General features: G+C 41.7%; 1 protein-coding gene across 2 annotated transcripts in view; it reads left to right on the top strand.

Moving 5' to 3' along the window:
* The first annotated feature begins 5,454 nt into the window (after positions 1–5,454).
* Positions 5,455–16,632, top strand: part of b4galnt4a (beta-1,4-N-acetyl-galactosaminyl transferase 4a) — a 133,997-nt gene continuing 122,819 nt past the window's right edge. The window contains exons 1-2 of one of the 2 annotated variants that reach the window (XR_010326038.1): positions 5,455–7,043; positions 7,294–7,514. Coding sequence is in view for 1 of the 2 variants with exons in the window: in XM_064312073.1 (XP_064168143.1) it covers positions 7,373–7,514 (142 nt within the window). In the remaining variant the exon portion in view is untranslated. The remainder of the gene's footprint in view (positions 7,044–7,293; positions 7,515–16,632) is intronic. The other variant, XM_064312073.1, reaches the window with a different exon arrangement.

Raw genomic sequence — 16,632 nt, 5'->3', positions numbered from 1 at the left:
ATGTTTCCAGAGGGCAGTCAATAGAAGTTCACTTTTTAAAAAACGAACCACCGGCGAAAGCAGGCAGTATACTGCAAATGACATGCAAACTTAAAAAAAATGAACCGCCAGGGAACACGTCGCTGAACACCACGGTCAATATAATCAAAGCAAACGCCGTGCTCTTTGTTTTACTCCAGCCTGCTGAAGGGCACACAAACGTGTCACACAGATTTTTGCTCTGCACCACTCAGGATCATTGACACCAGAGAGAGTTTGACCATCTCTGTTGACACCCAACTTCATGGAAAATTGGAATTTGAGCACATTTCCCTGTCTTTAAAATCTCTGAGAATCATAAAGATGATGATATCCTTGCATGACTTCAGCAACTCTTTGTTCAAAAGTATTCATCTCATAAGTATTCCAGTCATGATGAGAGTGCTATTACGGTTGTGTCTAGATCGGGTACAAGAGATTTCAGAAACTCGTGTCACATGATTGCAGTGAATGAATTTTGTATGGTTATACGAGCAAAATTAGTTTTGATCATAAAGACGGCAATATCCCAGCACGAGTTCAGAAAGTCTTCCTTTGAAAGTATTCATCTCAAAAGTAATGTTATTCCTGTCACAACCAAGACAATGCTCCCATAGGACAGTACAGTGATGAAACAAACTGGAAAGGAAGTTGAGCTCTGACCCTGGCCGGTCACCCGTGATGCAACCAACCATGTGATATTTGGATGGACCAAATCCAGGCAGGGGGAGGTCTGCGAACTTGTGAACTGCTTTCGAACTGTTCGCGCTGAGGGCATTCACACCAGTGTTTGAACTCAAAAAACCCTGTCTTTTTGTTTGTCTCTTGTTCAGAAAGGGTCATTTTGAACAAAAGGGTTCATATTGTTTTGAGTATACTTGCACCCTAAGGCACCATGATGTGCACTGGATAAGCCTCACGACCACTGATCAAATCTGGAATGTGCCAGTGCCGACTGCGGCCAGTTGCCCCAAAGGGTGGGGAAGAATTGCTGATTGTGTTGCGCAAGTTATGGGAGGGTTAAGTTAGGGGTCTGCATTTCATTGCTCTTTGATGACCCCTGCTGATCAGTTAGGGCTCCTGTAGACTGCATGTTGAAGCCACAAATGACAGGTCTTCCTCTAACTCCACTATGCGAGCTTAGCTGTAGTCCGAGGTTTGACAAGTAGTATTTAATAATACCATGTGTTTTGGAGGAGGCTGTGCTTGCAGATAATTATACATTAGAATTTAGGGTGCCTACGAAAGCCACATCTTGGGCACCAAACTTATTTTAAAAATAAAATAAATCTAAACCATGATGGCAATCAAATATCTATGCCAAAGTCTTGGTTACTCACTAAAATATCCAAAAAGTCATTCAAACCCATCAAAATATCCAAACAAACATCTTACTATCTCATTCAAATATCCAAACCAAAATGTTTAACTCAGTCAAACATCCAAATTATGATGCATTCCTAAAACTCACTGCAACATGCAGACCAGGGTCTCAGCGATTCATTCCTCCACAGCCATGTAACCCTAACCCCACCCAGCTGCACCCAACCAGTGCGGTTAGAGGTGAAGAGCAATCTGAAAGGAACACATCAGATTGGAACAGCACATGCATTGTTCTTCTGCACTATGTTTCCTTAATTAATTGAGAGCGTTATAGTCAACAAGGACAATTGGCATATCTGTGTTAGCATCACTGTAAAGCTGCCAAGTGTATTACCATCTAATTTCCATCTGCAGTCCCCTAGGCAGGCTAGAACAGATAAGATATCACAAAATAAAAAAATGATTCAATACACAAACAGACAAAATAGACCAACTATGGACAGTCTGGTACTAGATCCAGGATGGGCCAACGCAAGCAAAATGTGTCATTGTAATATATATTCCAAATATATATTCATATATTCCAAAGCAAAGTGTTCTTCAATCTTAAATCAACTTTGTCTATCACAAAAAAGGCCACTATGACTTGCAAGAAAGCATGTTTCAAGCACAAGCAGCTAAAATATGTTCTTGCTTGCTAACGATTGCTGAGTATTAATGGTTTTTTATGGTCCACAGAAAATCCTGTTCACAGCAAAGTCTCTTGTAAGGTGGACCAAAAAAAAAAATGCTGCTATCTCTAAATGTTTATATCTCAATTGGTGGTGGTGTGTTGTTCACCAGAGCACTTGTAGTACAGTAGATTGTGTTTACGTGGATATATATGCTTACACAGCACATTTATATAGATTTGCTATGGTTATGCTGAGAAGCATCATTGTCTGTTGCAATTTTGCAAAGCAATTCTGCAAAGTAACCTCCTGGTTTTAAATTAAAACTCATCTGAGAATAATTTAAAGCCTGTTTCACCCATTTGTACAACCCAAATGTAAAGTGGAGGGAGATAAACACCTATTTTAAGGTGCCTTGCAACTTTGTCACATCTCATCACGAAAGAAAATATAGACTGTAAATCAATGCATAAACGGGGTATTAGCTTAGTAACACAAGATAGTAGGGGCACCATTCAGTTTTATGATGACAACTTCTGCAAATGTGCAGAGACCGCTTGATTTCATGTTTTATAATTTTACAGTTTTCCATAATTACAATCTCATCTATGTTTAAAGGAGTTTGAGATACTAGAAATGCTGTGTATATGCATGCACACGCATACACACACACACACACACACACACACAAGCAAACCGAAAAGGAAGCAAAGAAAAAAAGGGCCCAAACTGGGAGTTTTCCTCAATGTTGTGGCTCTAGGTCTGCCTTGTGGGGCTTTTAGGCCAGGGCCTGCTAGCCTTTGTGGGGGGTTCGGAGGGAATGAAAGAGGAACAGTCTGCAACCCGGAGTACAGGCATGTCAGACTGTTCATCTGCACCCGGATACCATGGCAACCTCAAACCATTCAAAAACAAAATAAAAAAATAAAAAAAAAATAGAAATAATGTGCATAACTACTGCAAGGTGGCTGATTAAGAGACCAGGGGATGACATAGAGGGTGAGAAAATTGAGTTGGGATTTTCAGGTCTCTAGCAGAATATGATGTCATCAAAGTCACAAGACTACAGCAATAAATCACTCCGCTGTCATGGGGGTTACCTGGGGACTTCATGGACCCCTGAATGTCCTGTCCGATGAAGGAAGACCAAGATGTCTGTGGAATATAAATGGATGAAAGAAAACTGAGGTTTTCTTCCATCTGAAATTCGATAAACAGATAACGACCACTGCTCGTTTTCCCACAGGTTGTGCAAGCCTGATTCTTGTTCATTTATAACGTGCTGCTTTTCCTGTAAAGAGAGAAAAAAAGCCTTTTGCCGCCTTATTTATTCCACAAATGGACAGATTCAAAACAAGCCAAACCTCCTTAACATTGCACAGCAAATCTCTTTATATATGTCATGAAAACAGCAACAACCGAACCGCTCTTTTATTTTAAGGTTAGTTCCCCAAATACATAAAGTTAAGAAGTCCCACCTACACTGCTGACGTTTGAGGGACTACTCCTATATACATTGTTCAAAGCATTTTTATCCATGTAATTGTGCCTCATTCCTGCGCTGTAGTCTTTTTTTTAACCAGTACAAATCTTGAAAATAATGAAAACGCGTAAAATCTCTACCACACTAAATCTCCCCTTCACGAATCGCATGTCTGTAATTTAACCTAATTTCACCAACAGGTGGCGCTCAGATGTACGCAATCAGTTCTATTTTCCCTGCGTATAAATTCGGCCGCAACTGAATGAGCGGAAAGTTGTTGATTTTACCAGGCATCTAACATTCATAGAAAATTCTATATTTAATTTTATTTGATGGACTTTGAGTTTCTTCTCACAAGGAGTCGTTTATCAGAGAATAAGCCACAATCCCTTCTGTCGCAGAGGGTCGCGCGCTGAAGGAAGACAGAGTTCTCATCATTTTCGACTATCGCAGCCCTTTGCATGCCATCCCTGCTCACGTCCATTTCCATCCCAGCTTCAGCGGAATAAGAAGTGAAATATCCTGTCAATCGATTTATTATTGACGAATCAAACAATTAATTAATTTATGGTTTGTTGTTTTAACGTCTGTCTGTCCCGTATTGTGACTATTATTGAGATACAAGCTGTGATGGACAGCAACCATCTGTGTAGGCCTAAAGCAGATCTATCGACCATCAGAATTATCCACACACCGTTTAATTACAATACGTTTAAAACATGGCTCAAATATAGGTGTAGCCTGTAGGACATGAAGTGCGAAGAACAATATTTATAAAAGCTTAATTCGATCAGTTGAAAGGTGTGGAGTTTGTGTAATTAATTTTTGGAAATTCACTCTAAATGCATTGAGAGTCGGTGGTATAGAAAGTACATTCATATTTTAAAATATTCTTATTCAGCGTTTGACTAATTTACTTTGTGAGTGGAATCGTATTAGTGCTGAATTATTGGTTTGGACAAATATTCCCCTGAATTAACGTTTCCCTGTAGAAAAGCAATCGCGAAACAAAGCAGATAGCCTACTTGGCCCAATTTGGATTTGTATCTAAATCAAATACTCAGCAGAACAGTTCAACTTTACCTGGTTGAAATCGATTGGAACCACATCCAAAGCTGACGGAAACGTTCGGGGTGAAACTGCTGCGCGCCCACACATGCTGACCATTTACGTTTCATTTCAAGTGTATCTCCCCGTATTTGAGATCCTCAGTTGTTAATTTCTCTGTTATTATTCCACCTCGCCCCGAGAAACCACGCTCCGTGCAGAGCAAGAGAATGAACATTTTAATGTAATGGACATTAATTAAAATGTGTCAATTTAGTCGCCTTAATATCGATGTAGCCTACTGCAGAACAGGCTACACGGCAATTGAATATCTGCACCCCACAGAAAACACTATTTCAGACGCGACTATTGTGCGACCTCAAGCTGCTACACAGTCTAGAGAATGTGGGAATTCTAAATTCGTTTGTGGAGTGCCAGCTATAGGCTTTGTATGAAATTGCTCTTTGACAGATATTAATTAATGTCTTTCTAATAGCCTATAGACAATCACTCATTGGACATTGGAAATGTCGTTCTGTTCTTTTTAACAGATGCGGGGAAAATCTAAATTTCAACAGGCTTGAGGTGAGACATGACGTTTAGTGCAATCCTCTACAGAAGGCCCGTGCATTCATTTTAAAATAAGTGAATAGCAGCCAAATTCTGATGTTCTGTTCTGTATTGACAACATGACGACAAGCAACTACAATCAGCACCTCAAATGTACAAGACTATGAGCAGCAAAAGAACAGAACATCAAATTCAGTGATAATGAATTCGCAGATAATCCTTGTAATTACTTGCGAGTGTTGGGTTGGCTTGACCTATTGCCACATAAAATCACCGGTCATCCAGCCTCTTAATACATTACTGTTGCAAGCGTAGGCGCCTAACACGGGTTGGATGCTAGAGCTGTCTATCATTGCTCCTCCCAAGTTTGGTTGCTTTGCAGCGTGAAGATGCTCATTCATGGGAGAGAGGTAAAGAAAGCGCATGCAAGCCCTACAGCAGGACCGGAGCGGGGCTATTCTTGTCCTCAAGCGTGCGAATCCGTTCCTTTGGGTGCAACAATTCACCTGCACGGCGAAGATACGTCTACAAGGGAAAACGAGCGGCGTGAAAACAAGGCCGGGAAATATTATCAACAACACACTAACGGATGTATTAAATTAACGCACCCTTAACCGGGATCTCTTTTCTTTTTGAATTCAGCTGTATTAGCGCTTTTTATGTGGGTTGCTTTTTTATAAAATTTTTTTTACATATGCTTAAGAAATTATGCTACGGACGACATTGCAAGGATTGCTTTAAAATGAAACATCGCGCAAAACAGGGAACAGCGTGTGTAGGTGCACATGGACCTCGTCCGGCTGGTTCGGCTCGGATGAGTCTTAACTTATCCCGCACCTGGCAGCAAATCACATTGTGCGATTTTTAAAACTCAACTTTTGATTTTTGAAGGTGGATGTTATGCTAGACTGACTTCAGTGTACTCGAGGAAACAAGCAAACAGAATGACAAGTGAAAAGACATCTGTGCGGCTTGGACTCCTAATTGATAATAATGGGAATTAAACGGTGAAAACAGACGGCGCTTTTTGACGGCATTAAGATTTATTAATGAAAACACAACTAATGTGCCGAAAGCTTCTTCTGATAAACACTGATTGTGAAAACGAGCTCTGAGTTAACACGACACATTAAAATATGGAGAGTGGGCATGAATTTTTATCATGAAAGTGCGCCCTTTTGCTGCTGTCACACACTCGATGTTATTTGCCAGGGCTGAAAATGTATGTATATAACGTACATGTCCACTGGTGAACTTTCAGATTAATGGATATTCACGTTGTTACTTTTACATGCATGAAATCGCCAGGAAGTTCAAGTCCAACCCCTGGAAACGAGTAGTCTTGTCAGTCGTGATCTCGTGAATGAAAGCGGCAATGTTTAGCTGTCGAAGTTGCCATGGATCTACAAGTGTGATTATATTGAATGAGACAGATGTGGACGTTTGTCACTGAGTATTCATTAGAGGAGTACTAGGTTGCATGAAATAACCACCACGAGCCGTCTGCAGGCACAAAGCCTGATTTTGTTTTTATTCATAAGTTAAGACGTCTTGACTCTTCGGTGAGCTCGCACTGCGCACCGAGCGCCCGCTGAAGCCTGGGGATAATCCTGATTTGAGTGGCTGTTAAAATAATAAGCGACGTGGTGTCAGTGAGGCCACAGACGGTGGGGATTTCACGAGATTACCGTTCGGACTGCTATTTTGTTCGTCCACACTCAAACATCAGTATTCGGGCGTAGGACGTCGCCCTTCGTTGCTCTCCTGACTGGCATCTTCTCGGAGCGCAGCATAGACAGGAATTTGAGGGAAAACGCATGCAAGTATCTGTAGATACAGGTTCTAACAGTATTTGCAAGGCTGGAGTGTCGATAAGCCTCTAGTTACTGACTGTCCAGCATGACTGACGCGCAGGAGGAGGTACACTTAAGGTAAGGTGAACTTGAACATGACTATTTGAATTCCCCTTTAATTACAAAGTATTCAGATGCAATGCAGTTGGGTAAATTAACACTGGGGAAACACAATGCAGATTAAATTATGTTTCTGACACTGTTATGGATTGGAAAAAGTGTACTTAGTCATCTGCTTTTGAATATATGAGAAATTATCTTTTGGTTTGTTCTCAAAGTGTTCCGGACCTTGTCGGTCACAGTACCCTTCTCTCGTGTTTCCCGTCAGATACATCCGACCTGCGGTTAACACACACGGGCCACTTTACGAATCCTCCCGCAGGTGAGCGGGTGATGGTTCTGCGAGGATGCTGCGCTTTCCAGTGAAGAAAATTCGGAAGCAATTCAAACTCCTCCTTCTATTGGTCCTGCTTACGTTTGCTGTCTGGTTCACATATCTGCATATAAACCAAGGCAAAGCGATCAAACTGCATTTCAACTATGGCAAAGGTAGGCAACAAGGGTTAGTTTTCTTGTTTTCTCCCGCTTCCCTTTCACTCTAAAGCGCCTCAATTGTGCAAATCATTTACATGACAATGAAGGGACCACTAAAAGGGTGAGCTGTGAGGTTCTTTCTTTGTATGTAGAACCCAAACACTTTCCTTGCGCTTTAAATGATGTTCGAACAATCCAGATGTCATTTAAGTCTGTTGTGTTTGCTCATTCTTTGTTCGTTGCGCTACACTTGCTTTTGAGGAGAAAAGGAAATGAACCATAGCGAGTGAATTTGAATCCCAAATGATGTCATTCCCTGCCTGATATTGCGCAAAACCCCACTTTTTTTTTGAAGAAGCCGTGTTCTGTATTAATAATGTAAGACTTAGTCAGAAGTAAAGGTGAGAGACAGAAGCATGTCTGGGGAAACTGGAGCAGCACAATCCGATGCTGGGAATCTTCTTATGATGGTTTCAGGTGTGTTTATATAGGTGAACAGCAGTAGCTGACAAAAAAGCAAAAAATGACAACAGTTTTCATTCAGTCAAGTACACATTCAGTCATTAATTGTTTGTTTTCCAGACTCATTTTTCCAGGGTGTTTTAAATAATTAACTTTGTGTACATACAGCTTGCTGCTTACTGAAAGAAATGGCTAAGCATCATGACCATGGTCTGAACAGAACTGTTTCACCAGTGGTTTGAACTCACACCAGTTTGATTAGAAGTCTTACCTTGCACACACACACACACACACACACCTCTACCTTTGTGGTGTGCATTTCATGGCTTTGATCCTGGTCTCCAGTGATATCCATGTGCTCTCAGATGTGTGATTGACGGGCCTTAAATCCTGCCCCCAGTAGGCCTGAGTCTGTTCCTCCGGTTACATATGGAGGGCACTGACAGTGCTGAGAGAGGGAGAGATCACTCCAGTGATCATTTTTAAGCAGTGCTTTTTTTATTTTTTATTTATTTTAAAACCATTGTCAATTTGCTAAACCAAAATTGAATGGTCACTGTAATAAGGCTAGTTTTAGACAGTAAGACCCGTGTGGAAGCTATCCTACTTTTTTTGCTGGACTCGAGTTACAATTAGCTGTAAGCTGTGTTGCTGTGAGCACTTTAACTGAACATTGGTGAAGCACCTCTGTGTAACTGGTGTTTTGAGGTTAATAGATCTTCCATGACAGAGCCGTTTGTGCCAGCTGTCACCAATTCAGATAATAGCAGGAGTTTCACTCTCGGGAATAGATTGGCCTTTAATTAAACATCAAACTGTCTGTGTGTGTTTGTGTATGGTTTATGAGTACTTGTGTACCATAGTATCTCACTGCTTACTTTATTTCTCTATGCAAATCAGAAATTTGTGGCAATTAGCGGCTGTACTGCAGGTGTGGGAAAGAAGATAAGCACGTGTGTGCTGTTTTGCTTTGGCCTTCACCTAGCTAACACAATCTAATGCTTCCATTGCCATGCACTTGTGAGATAAAGTTATGTTCCCCAGTATTGGAACACATCTGTTATTCCCAAAAAAGTGCTGTCATAGTCACGGAACACATTTCAAGCATACTGCATACAAACTTACTGGCAGCATCGCAAATTAAGAGGATATGTGTCAAGTACATTTAAGAATGTACCAAATTAAGGTATTGACGTTGTATATTTGTTTAACAGTTAACATTGATTACCATCCACAATTAAAATTCTTTTTTTAAAGGTCATTCCTGCAATGCTCCTTGAGACTTAAAGTAATGTTCAAAGGATGGCTCGGAAACTAAAGTACGTGCTTCGTATGTTAACTCTGTAGTCTGGGAATATTCTGAGAAGCAAGAACTGTGAGCTGGGCTTGGCTGCCAGGATGTATCCAGTAGGCTTGAAAGCAGCTCTCTGCTTTTAAATAAAAAACTGTAGGTCTCATGTTATTTGAGCCTCCAGTAAATGCCGACCTCTGTCACTCACAGAAGCATCTGCTCTGCAGCCTTGGGAAAACAATCACGCCCATAACGGAAACCGCCAAACGCTCGCCACCTTCAAATAATCCAAAACACACCGGTGCTATTTTAACCGTGGGTCCACCTCTCACCAGGTCCATTCTCCGTGGAAACAGCATGCTCCCGTCTATTATTAATGGCACATACATGTGAAGGGCTTAAGTGTTGGATGGAAAAAAAATGAATTGTATTTTACAAATGTACTTTATGCATTATAAATGGGTTATTGCATGTTATGTTTACATAGGTAAAGGCAACAAAAATCTTAACCTAAAAAAACTTTTATCACACAAACACACCGAACATATTTTTAATGAAGTTTGAAATTTCTCGGGCCATCGCAATTGAATGCAAAACTTAATTTTGTTCCAGCCCCACCATTCATTTGGGGAGTCTCATTTACACACCTCATTCAAATAAATTCTTTCACTTTCTCTTTCAACGAACGCAGATTTATATCAGTATAAATATAATCAGTATATATATATATCAGTATAAAGGCATTGCAGGAGAGCAGGGCCTGTGTATTTTACTCTCAGGGAGAAAGTGTGTGCTTGACCAGGTTGGGGATGAGGCTTCTAATTAAAGGAGCAGATGTATATGCTCTGCAGATGGTCTTATCCAGGTCAACTTACATTGCCCGTATGCTTTTAAAAATATGTTCTCTATTTATATAGCTGAGCTATTTTTATTTATGTGATTATTGATGTATCTATACTGATTTACATTCATGTTAATAGTCTAAAGACTACAATTGCAGTGCTCCACCTGGGAGTCTAATAGAATTTTCAACTGCAACATTACTCTCATGGCACCTCACTATTCCTTAGTACTGCCCCTGCTGGCTGGAAATGGAGATGTTTACATCAGTGTGTGCGCTGTGGTGGGATTGTGGATGTTGACGGCACACTTTCTGTAATTGTGGTCACATGGTAAAGCAGTCTTCTCTTTCTGTTCCTGAGATTCTTCAGCTTGCATTTTAAAGGCCATTTTCTTTTGCCACAAGATGGTAATGGGAGTGCTTTAAAAGTGGCTTGTTAGATGGAAACTGTCTCACAACAGCCCCAGATTCCCCCTGAATAAGCCACGTGCACTAGCTGTGTGTGCAGAACGAGCTGGCTGGGCCTTTGGAAATGGAGGAGCATATTTTAAATGAACATGGTGTGATGTGCCGCAGCTCTGATTGATTGTTGTTTATCCTAGCAGCAGTCAGGTTTTGCATACAGAAGCTTGATAAGCAGTAAACTGTTTATCAAGCTTCTGTAAAAAAACAAAGACAATTCTCACCTACAAGTTTAACTGATTCAGCATAATTCAAGAGTTTATATTCCACTGTCACACATTTTACGCAGATTTAACAGACTGGCATTTATTATCCTTTTATCATCCAGTGGTGGAACAAGTATCTTACCCAACAAGCATTTCACCAGCATCTATGATATTATAGACAAAGACTTTGCAATGAAAACTATGGGAGTTTGAGTCAAGTGATGGGAACATCATATTGAAACAGCAAATTGCTCAACTGACTGTGGAAAAGTACATACACATGTATATATATTTATTTTGGAAACTATTAAATAGGAGTTAATCATAGCTACATAATCAGGAGTCATTTTTTATTCATGTAAAGCAATATGTAAAATGGCATCCTGAGTGTATGTGTAATAGTCTGCAGAAGTAAAAAACACATTTTTACATTTTTAAGGATGAAGCATGGTGTGGTTAGATTGAATAGTCCTCTGACATAGTATTGGGATGATGCTGAAGCCTGTAGTCTGTTCTGGTTTGGGAATGTGAAAGCGGCAGTGTGTGCTTGCTCAGAGGTTCATCCGGAGGTGTGGAGGCACAATGTCCTCCCTGTCCTTCATCACCATGTTTACAGGCTAGCCCGAGCTCAGATGCACTTTATCAATGGGGCTCTGTTAATTAACCAGACACGCACACATGCACACACATGCACACACATGCACACACAAGCACTCCCAGGCACTTGCACAAACACACGCACCTTACACAAACACGCTCGCTTACACAAACAAATACACACACGCACTTAACACAAACACATATTATGTGCACACATTTTTGTTCACACTCATACATGCGCAAGGAAATCAGAATTTCTTTTGGTTGCCTGCAGAGACCGTTTTAGTAGCGTTGTACAGCATAGTGTCTACTGCAACATGTGGGGTAGGCTGGGCTGCTCTTATGTGGGGGGGGGGGGGGAGAAAGGGGGAGAAAGAGAGAAGGGGAGAGAGAGGGGGGAGAAAAAGAAAGGCAGTGAGGTAGGGATGGAGACAGGGGGAGATAGAGAAAGGGGAGAGAGAGGGTGGCTTCATTATAGCTATAGACCGTGGATTGGGATGCACTGAGGGTGTTAAAGGGATGCGGGACATACTGGCAGGTGGCTGCTGTTTGTTTGGAGCCGGACTGACGTACGGGGAAATGGCACAGCGCTGCTCGTGGCCAGAGCAGTTCATAGAGAGAGACAGGCCTGCAGTGGGACCCCAGGCTCAGAGACAGCACTCCAGCACCAAGCCTCCCTGGGGCACTGCAGCCTGTCTGCCAGGCCCTGTCCCCTGTCACTCCCCTTTTATATCCACATCAACCCCTTTTGCTCACGCCATTGTCTTCTAGACAAAAAAAGACTCTGCGCAGGGGTTGCTGTGCCCTGCTGGGCCATTTGAAAGCGCTACTTCCTTTGCAGCTGTTGTGCTTATACTGTGGGCTACACACTTTCATATTTGTATGTGTTTATTGGTTTATTTGACAGGGACTGGGCATAAAGCATTGTTACAGTGTTGAAAATAACCATCACGTACATTGCATCGAGTGTGTTCTAACACCTGTCCCTGGGTATAATAAAGAAATAAAATCAATTAGAAAACTAAAAAAATACAGAAAAAGAAAAGTATATATCAAAAATATAAACCAACAGAAAAGGCGTGTAAAAGTACATCAACTTTACCAAGGAAGATACCAGAGCAAAACACAAGTAGTCGTAAATTACATGAGAATAGCCATGGATATGAGTTTCTTTAAGATTATTGCTGTGTCATGATGCAGTCATAAAGGACTTGTTGGGGGTGGTGACCAACTGGGAGGCTTGCAATCATCTATCCTCTTCAGAGATTGAGATGGCCAGTGTTTCGCTGGAAAATAAAAGAATGGGTGCTATTTTGATTTCTTTTAATAATGGCTGAAGCTTCTAAAATGAATGTGTAATGAAGGGTAATTGTGCATTATTTTACCCATGGTACAGAGAGGCCTGCTGCCATAGCAACAACATAGAGGTGCCTCTTAGATCTTAATTTTTTAATTTTTTATTTTTTGCCCTGTCCGGTTTTTTTTTCGCTGGTGTCTTGCTGAAGGAAGAGATGTTTCCTAATGCTGAAGTGACATTAGCCATTTTCACTCATACGTTTTCTTGCTCTATTTTTTCACGGTTGTTCTTGAATATAAACGAATCTCTTACAGCAACAGTGCTGACACACAGAAAAAAACTGAAGCTCATTGCATTGCCCATTTTCAGGGCATATGTTTATATGTATTTATAAAACATTTTTTAAAAAGTATTTTATTTCTTTGCAGTGCGGTTTTTGAGCCTGTATTGTGTGGTTCTGACTTAAAAGGCATTTACTTCCAGAGTTGAGACAGGAGTGTCGAGCATGGTTTGGGCCTATCTGAAACCCCCACAGGGATCCGTATGTGGTTTCAGTATGGGAGATGAGTTTCATAAATTAGCCTGTCTGGGTTCCTGAGTGAGTTATTTGGTACAGTCTCAAAAGATGCTTGACACAGAGGCTTCTGGCTTATACAGTCACTGGTTCACCATGTCAGCATAGTGATCAGCTGACTGTAGCCAGGAGACTGCAGTGGGTGGACAGAATTGGGCTTGTTCCACCAGGAGTAGGTTGGGTTCTGTCAGCCAAGGGTTGTTTGGTTGTCCCCATGTCAGTTCCTCCAAGCCACTTTGGCCAGCCCACACAGGCTAGCGGATGGTCCTGCCTTTGGCTTTGGTTAGTGCAGTGGTAAGTACCGAGGCCAAAGTGGTGATGTTGCAAGATAATAATTGGGAAAACTGAACAACAAAGAAACAAATAAGCTTGTTGCAGCACTCACAGTGTGGTGATTGTAGTTATCCACGGTGACCCTGTATTCTTCAGAACCCGAATGGCCTGCTAAGATTTTTGTGTGGGGGCCTTCACATTGGAAAACAATCCTGATATTTTATAAACCTACTTCTTATTTTATTGCTACTTGAGTGTGCAAAACGCGTAGCCCAGAAGGGCTCTCAGAGTTGGTTTTCTGCGGGAAGTCTGGGCTGCTCTTTGTTCTGGCAGGCGAAGAGATTTTAGGAGAGCCTTGATAAGCACTCCCTCTCCCGCTTTGTTTTGGCAGGTGGAATGGTTTTCTCTGAGCCTCGCTATGCATCTCGCTTAAGCATATAGCCCAAGAAAAAGCGCATTCCGTGTGTCTCATTCTCACCACTGCCAACACGCGTAGACTGAGGATTCCTCACCAACTGATTGCCTAAATCCCCACCCCCCCTCCCAGAGGAGATATTGTTAGGAAAGCAGGGACTTCCCAGGAAAAAGGATGGGAGCACGAAATTAAGAGCCCTGAGTCTTTTAACCCCTGGGTTAATGAAATTTGTGTTGGCCTGTAATAAGCTCTCTTCAACTTACTAACTCTTCCTCATGCAAATGAGTTGGTTGGACAGCAGCCACCGTCATCCCAGGAGAATGTTGCTCTGGGGTAAGAACAGCAGCCTCTTTTCCACTTGACCTGCACTTTTCCGCCTGTTTAAAAAACAAAAAGCCAGTAAGCAAGCCGCTGGTGGCTGATGGCACCGTCTTCAGTGCCCAGCCCTGGCAGATGCCACACAGGTGGCGGTGGTGCTGATATCCACACACACAGGTGGATGATTCAGCCAATACGTCCACAGAGAATGAGACAGTGAGATGACCAGAGACGACTGCGATCGGGAAAGGGCATTACTGTGTGACGTCGGCGCACTTATACCGCAGATAAAGAATGTTCGTTATTAGCTACTTCCTCTGTTCAACAGTGCGTCACCTCTCTGTCTCATGTGAAGTGTTGTATTGCATTATAAATAAATTATTAGAGTACACTCTGTAATCTAATGAGGTGAGATTAATGGGGCCTCAAAGGGCAGGTGTTTTAATCCAATAGCCTTTATCAGCGGCTTTAAAGCAACAGTGGTAGGCTCATTTCTCCTGAAGAACTTTTAATTTGAATGTCTAACATGCTCTAAAATATGGAATGAATGAACCATTGGTCAACAACCATTTATTGTAATAAGTAAATACATAAAATGAATAAATAAATGCCTATCTAAATGGAAAACAAGCTGACCCACTTGATTTGACGGCTGGGAGACAGGTGTATGATAAATTCTGGTGTGTAGGCCTAAACGCAGTGGAGTTGAAACTCCAAAAGTTCAAAGTGTGCAGTTACAAGATGGCCAGAAAGCAGAAGTGAGGTACCAGCTACCAGCAGAGGTGTTGGGTGGGGTCCTTAACGCTTGGCACTCAGGGAGGATTCATTTTGACGTTCTCGGATGAGGATTTTAAACCTGCCAGAAGAGACATGGACATAATGACAAAAACAGATGTAGGCTAAAGAGACTGCAGGGCAAAATGTTATTGGCTTGCATTCAAAGCCGGCTGACAAACGCTTCTCGCTTGGTGCTTCTGTTCCGGTGTTAAACAGTCTGGCGGCCTGTCAGAATATAGCAGTTGAAGACTTGGGAGTTTATAATTAAATCTTAAACAAGGGTATTTGACACTGTGATGGCATCTTGGGGACCATTTGACTTTTTCTTCCAGTTTACAGTTTGAAAGACTTCTCATGATTTATTGGAACATGTCAACTTTTCACGAAATGTGAAAATGCTCAGAGCCATCAAATGCAATTCGCTGCAGAAGTGTGACCAGTCATGAAGAAAGATAGTGACGAAAGTTTTTATGGTCTTCTGCGTTTGTTAGCTCCCAAAGCCGAGCGGCAATATTAGCTGACATCTACATAACTACAAATGCGCACAAAATTATCAGTGAGCTCTGTTGATTCAGCCTAATGAAATCAGCAGAACATGTTTCCATTATCACACAGACACACACACACACATTGAACCAAAAGCCACCACAGCCTTTGGTACAAGCTGGGCTGATTATCTGAAACGTATGAGGATGATATTTGATAAAAATACTGCGTGTACTTGTTTGGTAGTGTGCTCAGTGCTTGGTGGAGTCACATGACTGTATTCAGTAAATTGTCTTTGCAGGGGCATATCAGGCCTACATTAGCAGATGCGTTTTGAAATTCCAGGACAGTTGCTATAACTTTGCCACTACAGAGTAAAAGTGCCAGACCGCCAGGAGAGGCATGCTGCTGATCAGTTCCACTGGGAGCCTGTGGCAGATATGAACGTACAATCAATTTACCGCCAATAAGCCGAGCGGATGATCAGAATGTAGTCTAAAGCACGGGATGCACAGCGTTCTCATAACTGTGTCTGTTAGGGCTGGTGAAGGGTGGACAACTGTAATCACCTCCAGCAAACACACATACAGGCATGCACACACACACACACACACACACACACACGTGCTTAAACTCATAAACACAGGAACACATTCTCGTATGCATGCAAATACGCACCTACACACATGCAAAACAGACACACAAGTGCACACTCACACACTCCTGTCACACATGCACAGTTAATCATAAACTACACACACATGGTAAAGGAAACAGACAAGCACACATGCTCATAGAGGACATTCACATACTGTGTATGCAGACGCACACACACAGACACACACGCTCACATATAAGCACATACACCGTTAATTAGGTTCAAATCCAACACCATCAGTAGTAGGGAAAATCTATGCATTCAGATATTGTATTAATACACAAGGGGGAGTGTATAATGGTGTTATACCTGTCTAGCATACTACTGGAAGACAGGCTTCAGAAAAGAACTTTGCATCAGTGTTTTGTATTGGTCATGCATAACACTACGTTTCGCATAATGTGGTATAACCCTGCTGCATCTTTGCAGCTAACGTTATTTCCACACGTATTATCATATTGTAATGAGGTCTA

Source organism: Anguilla rostrata, chromosome 16, assembly GCF_018555375.3.
Source record: "Anguilla rostrata isolate EN2019 chromosome 16, ASM1855537v3, whole genome shotgun sequence".
NCBI classification, from domain to species: Eukaryota; Metazoa; Chordata; class Actinopteri; order Anguilliformes; family Anguillidae; genus Anguilla; species Anguilla rostrata.
This window is presented reverse-complemented; position numbering and strand designations above follow the sequence as displayed.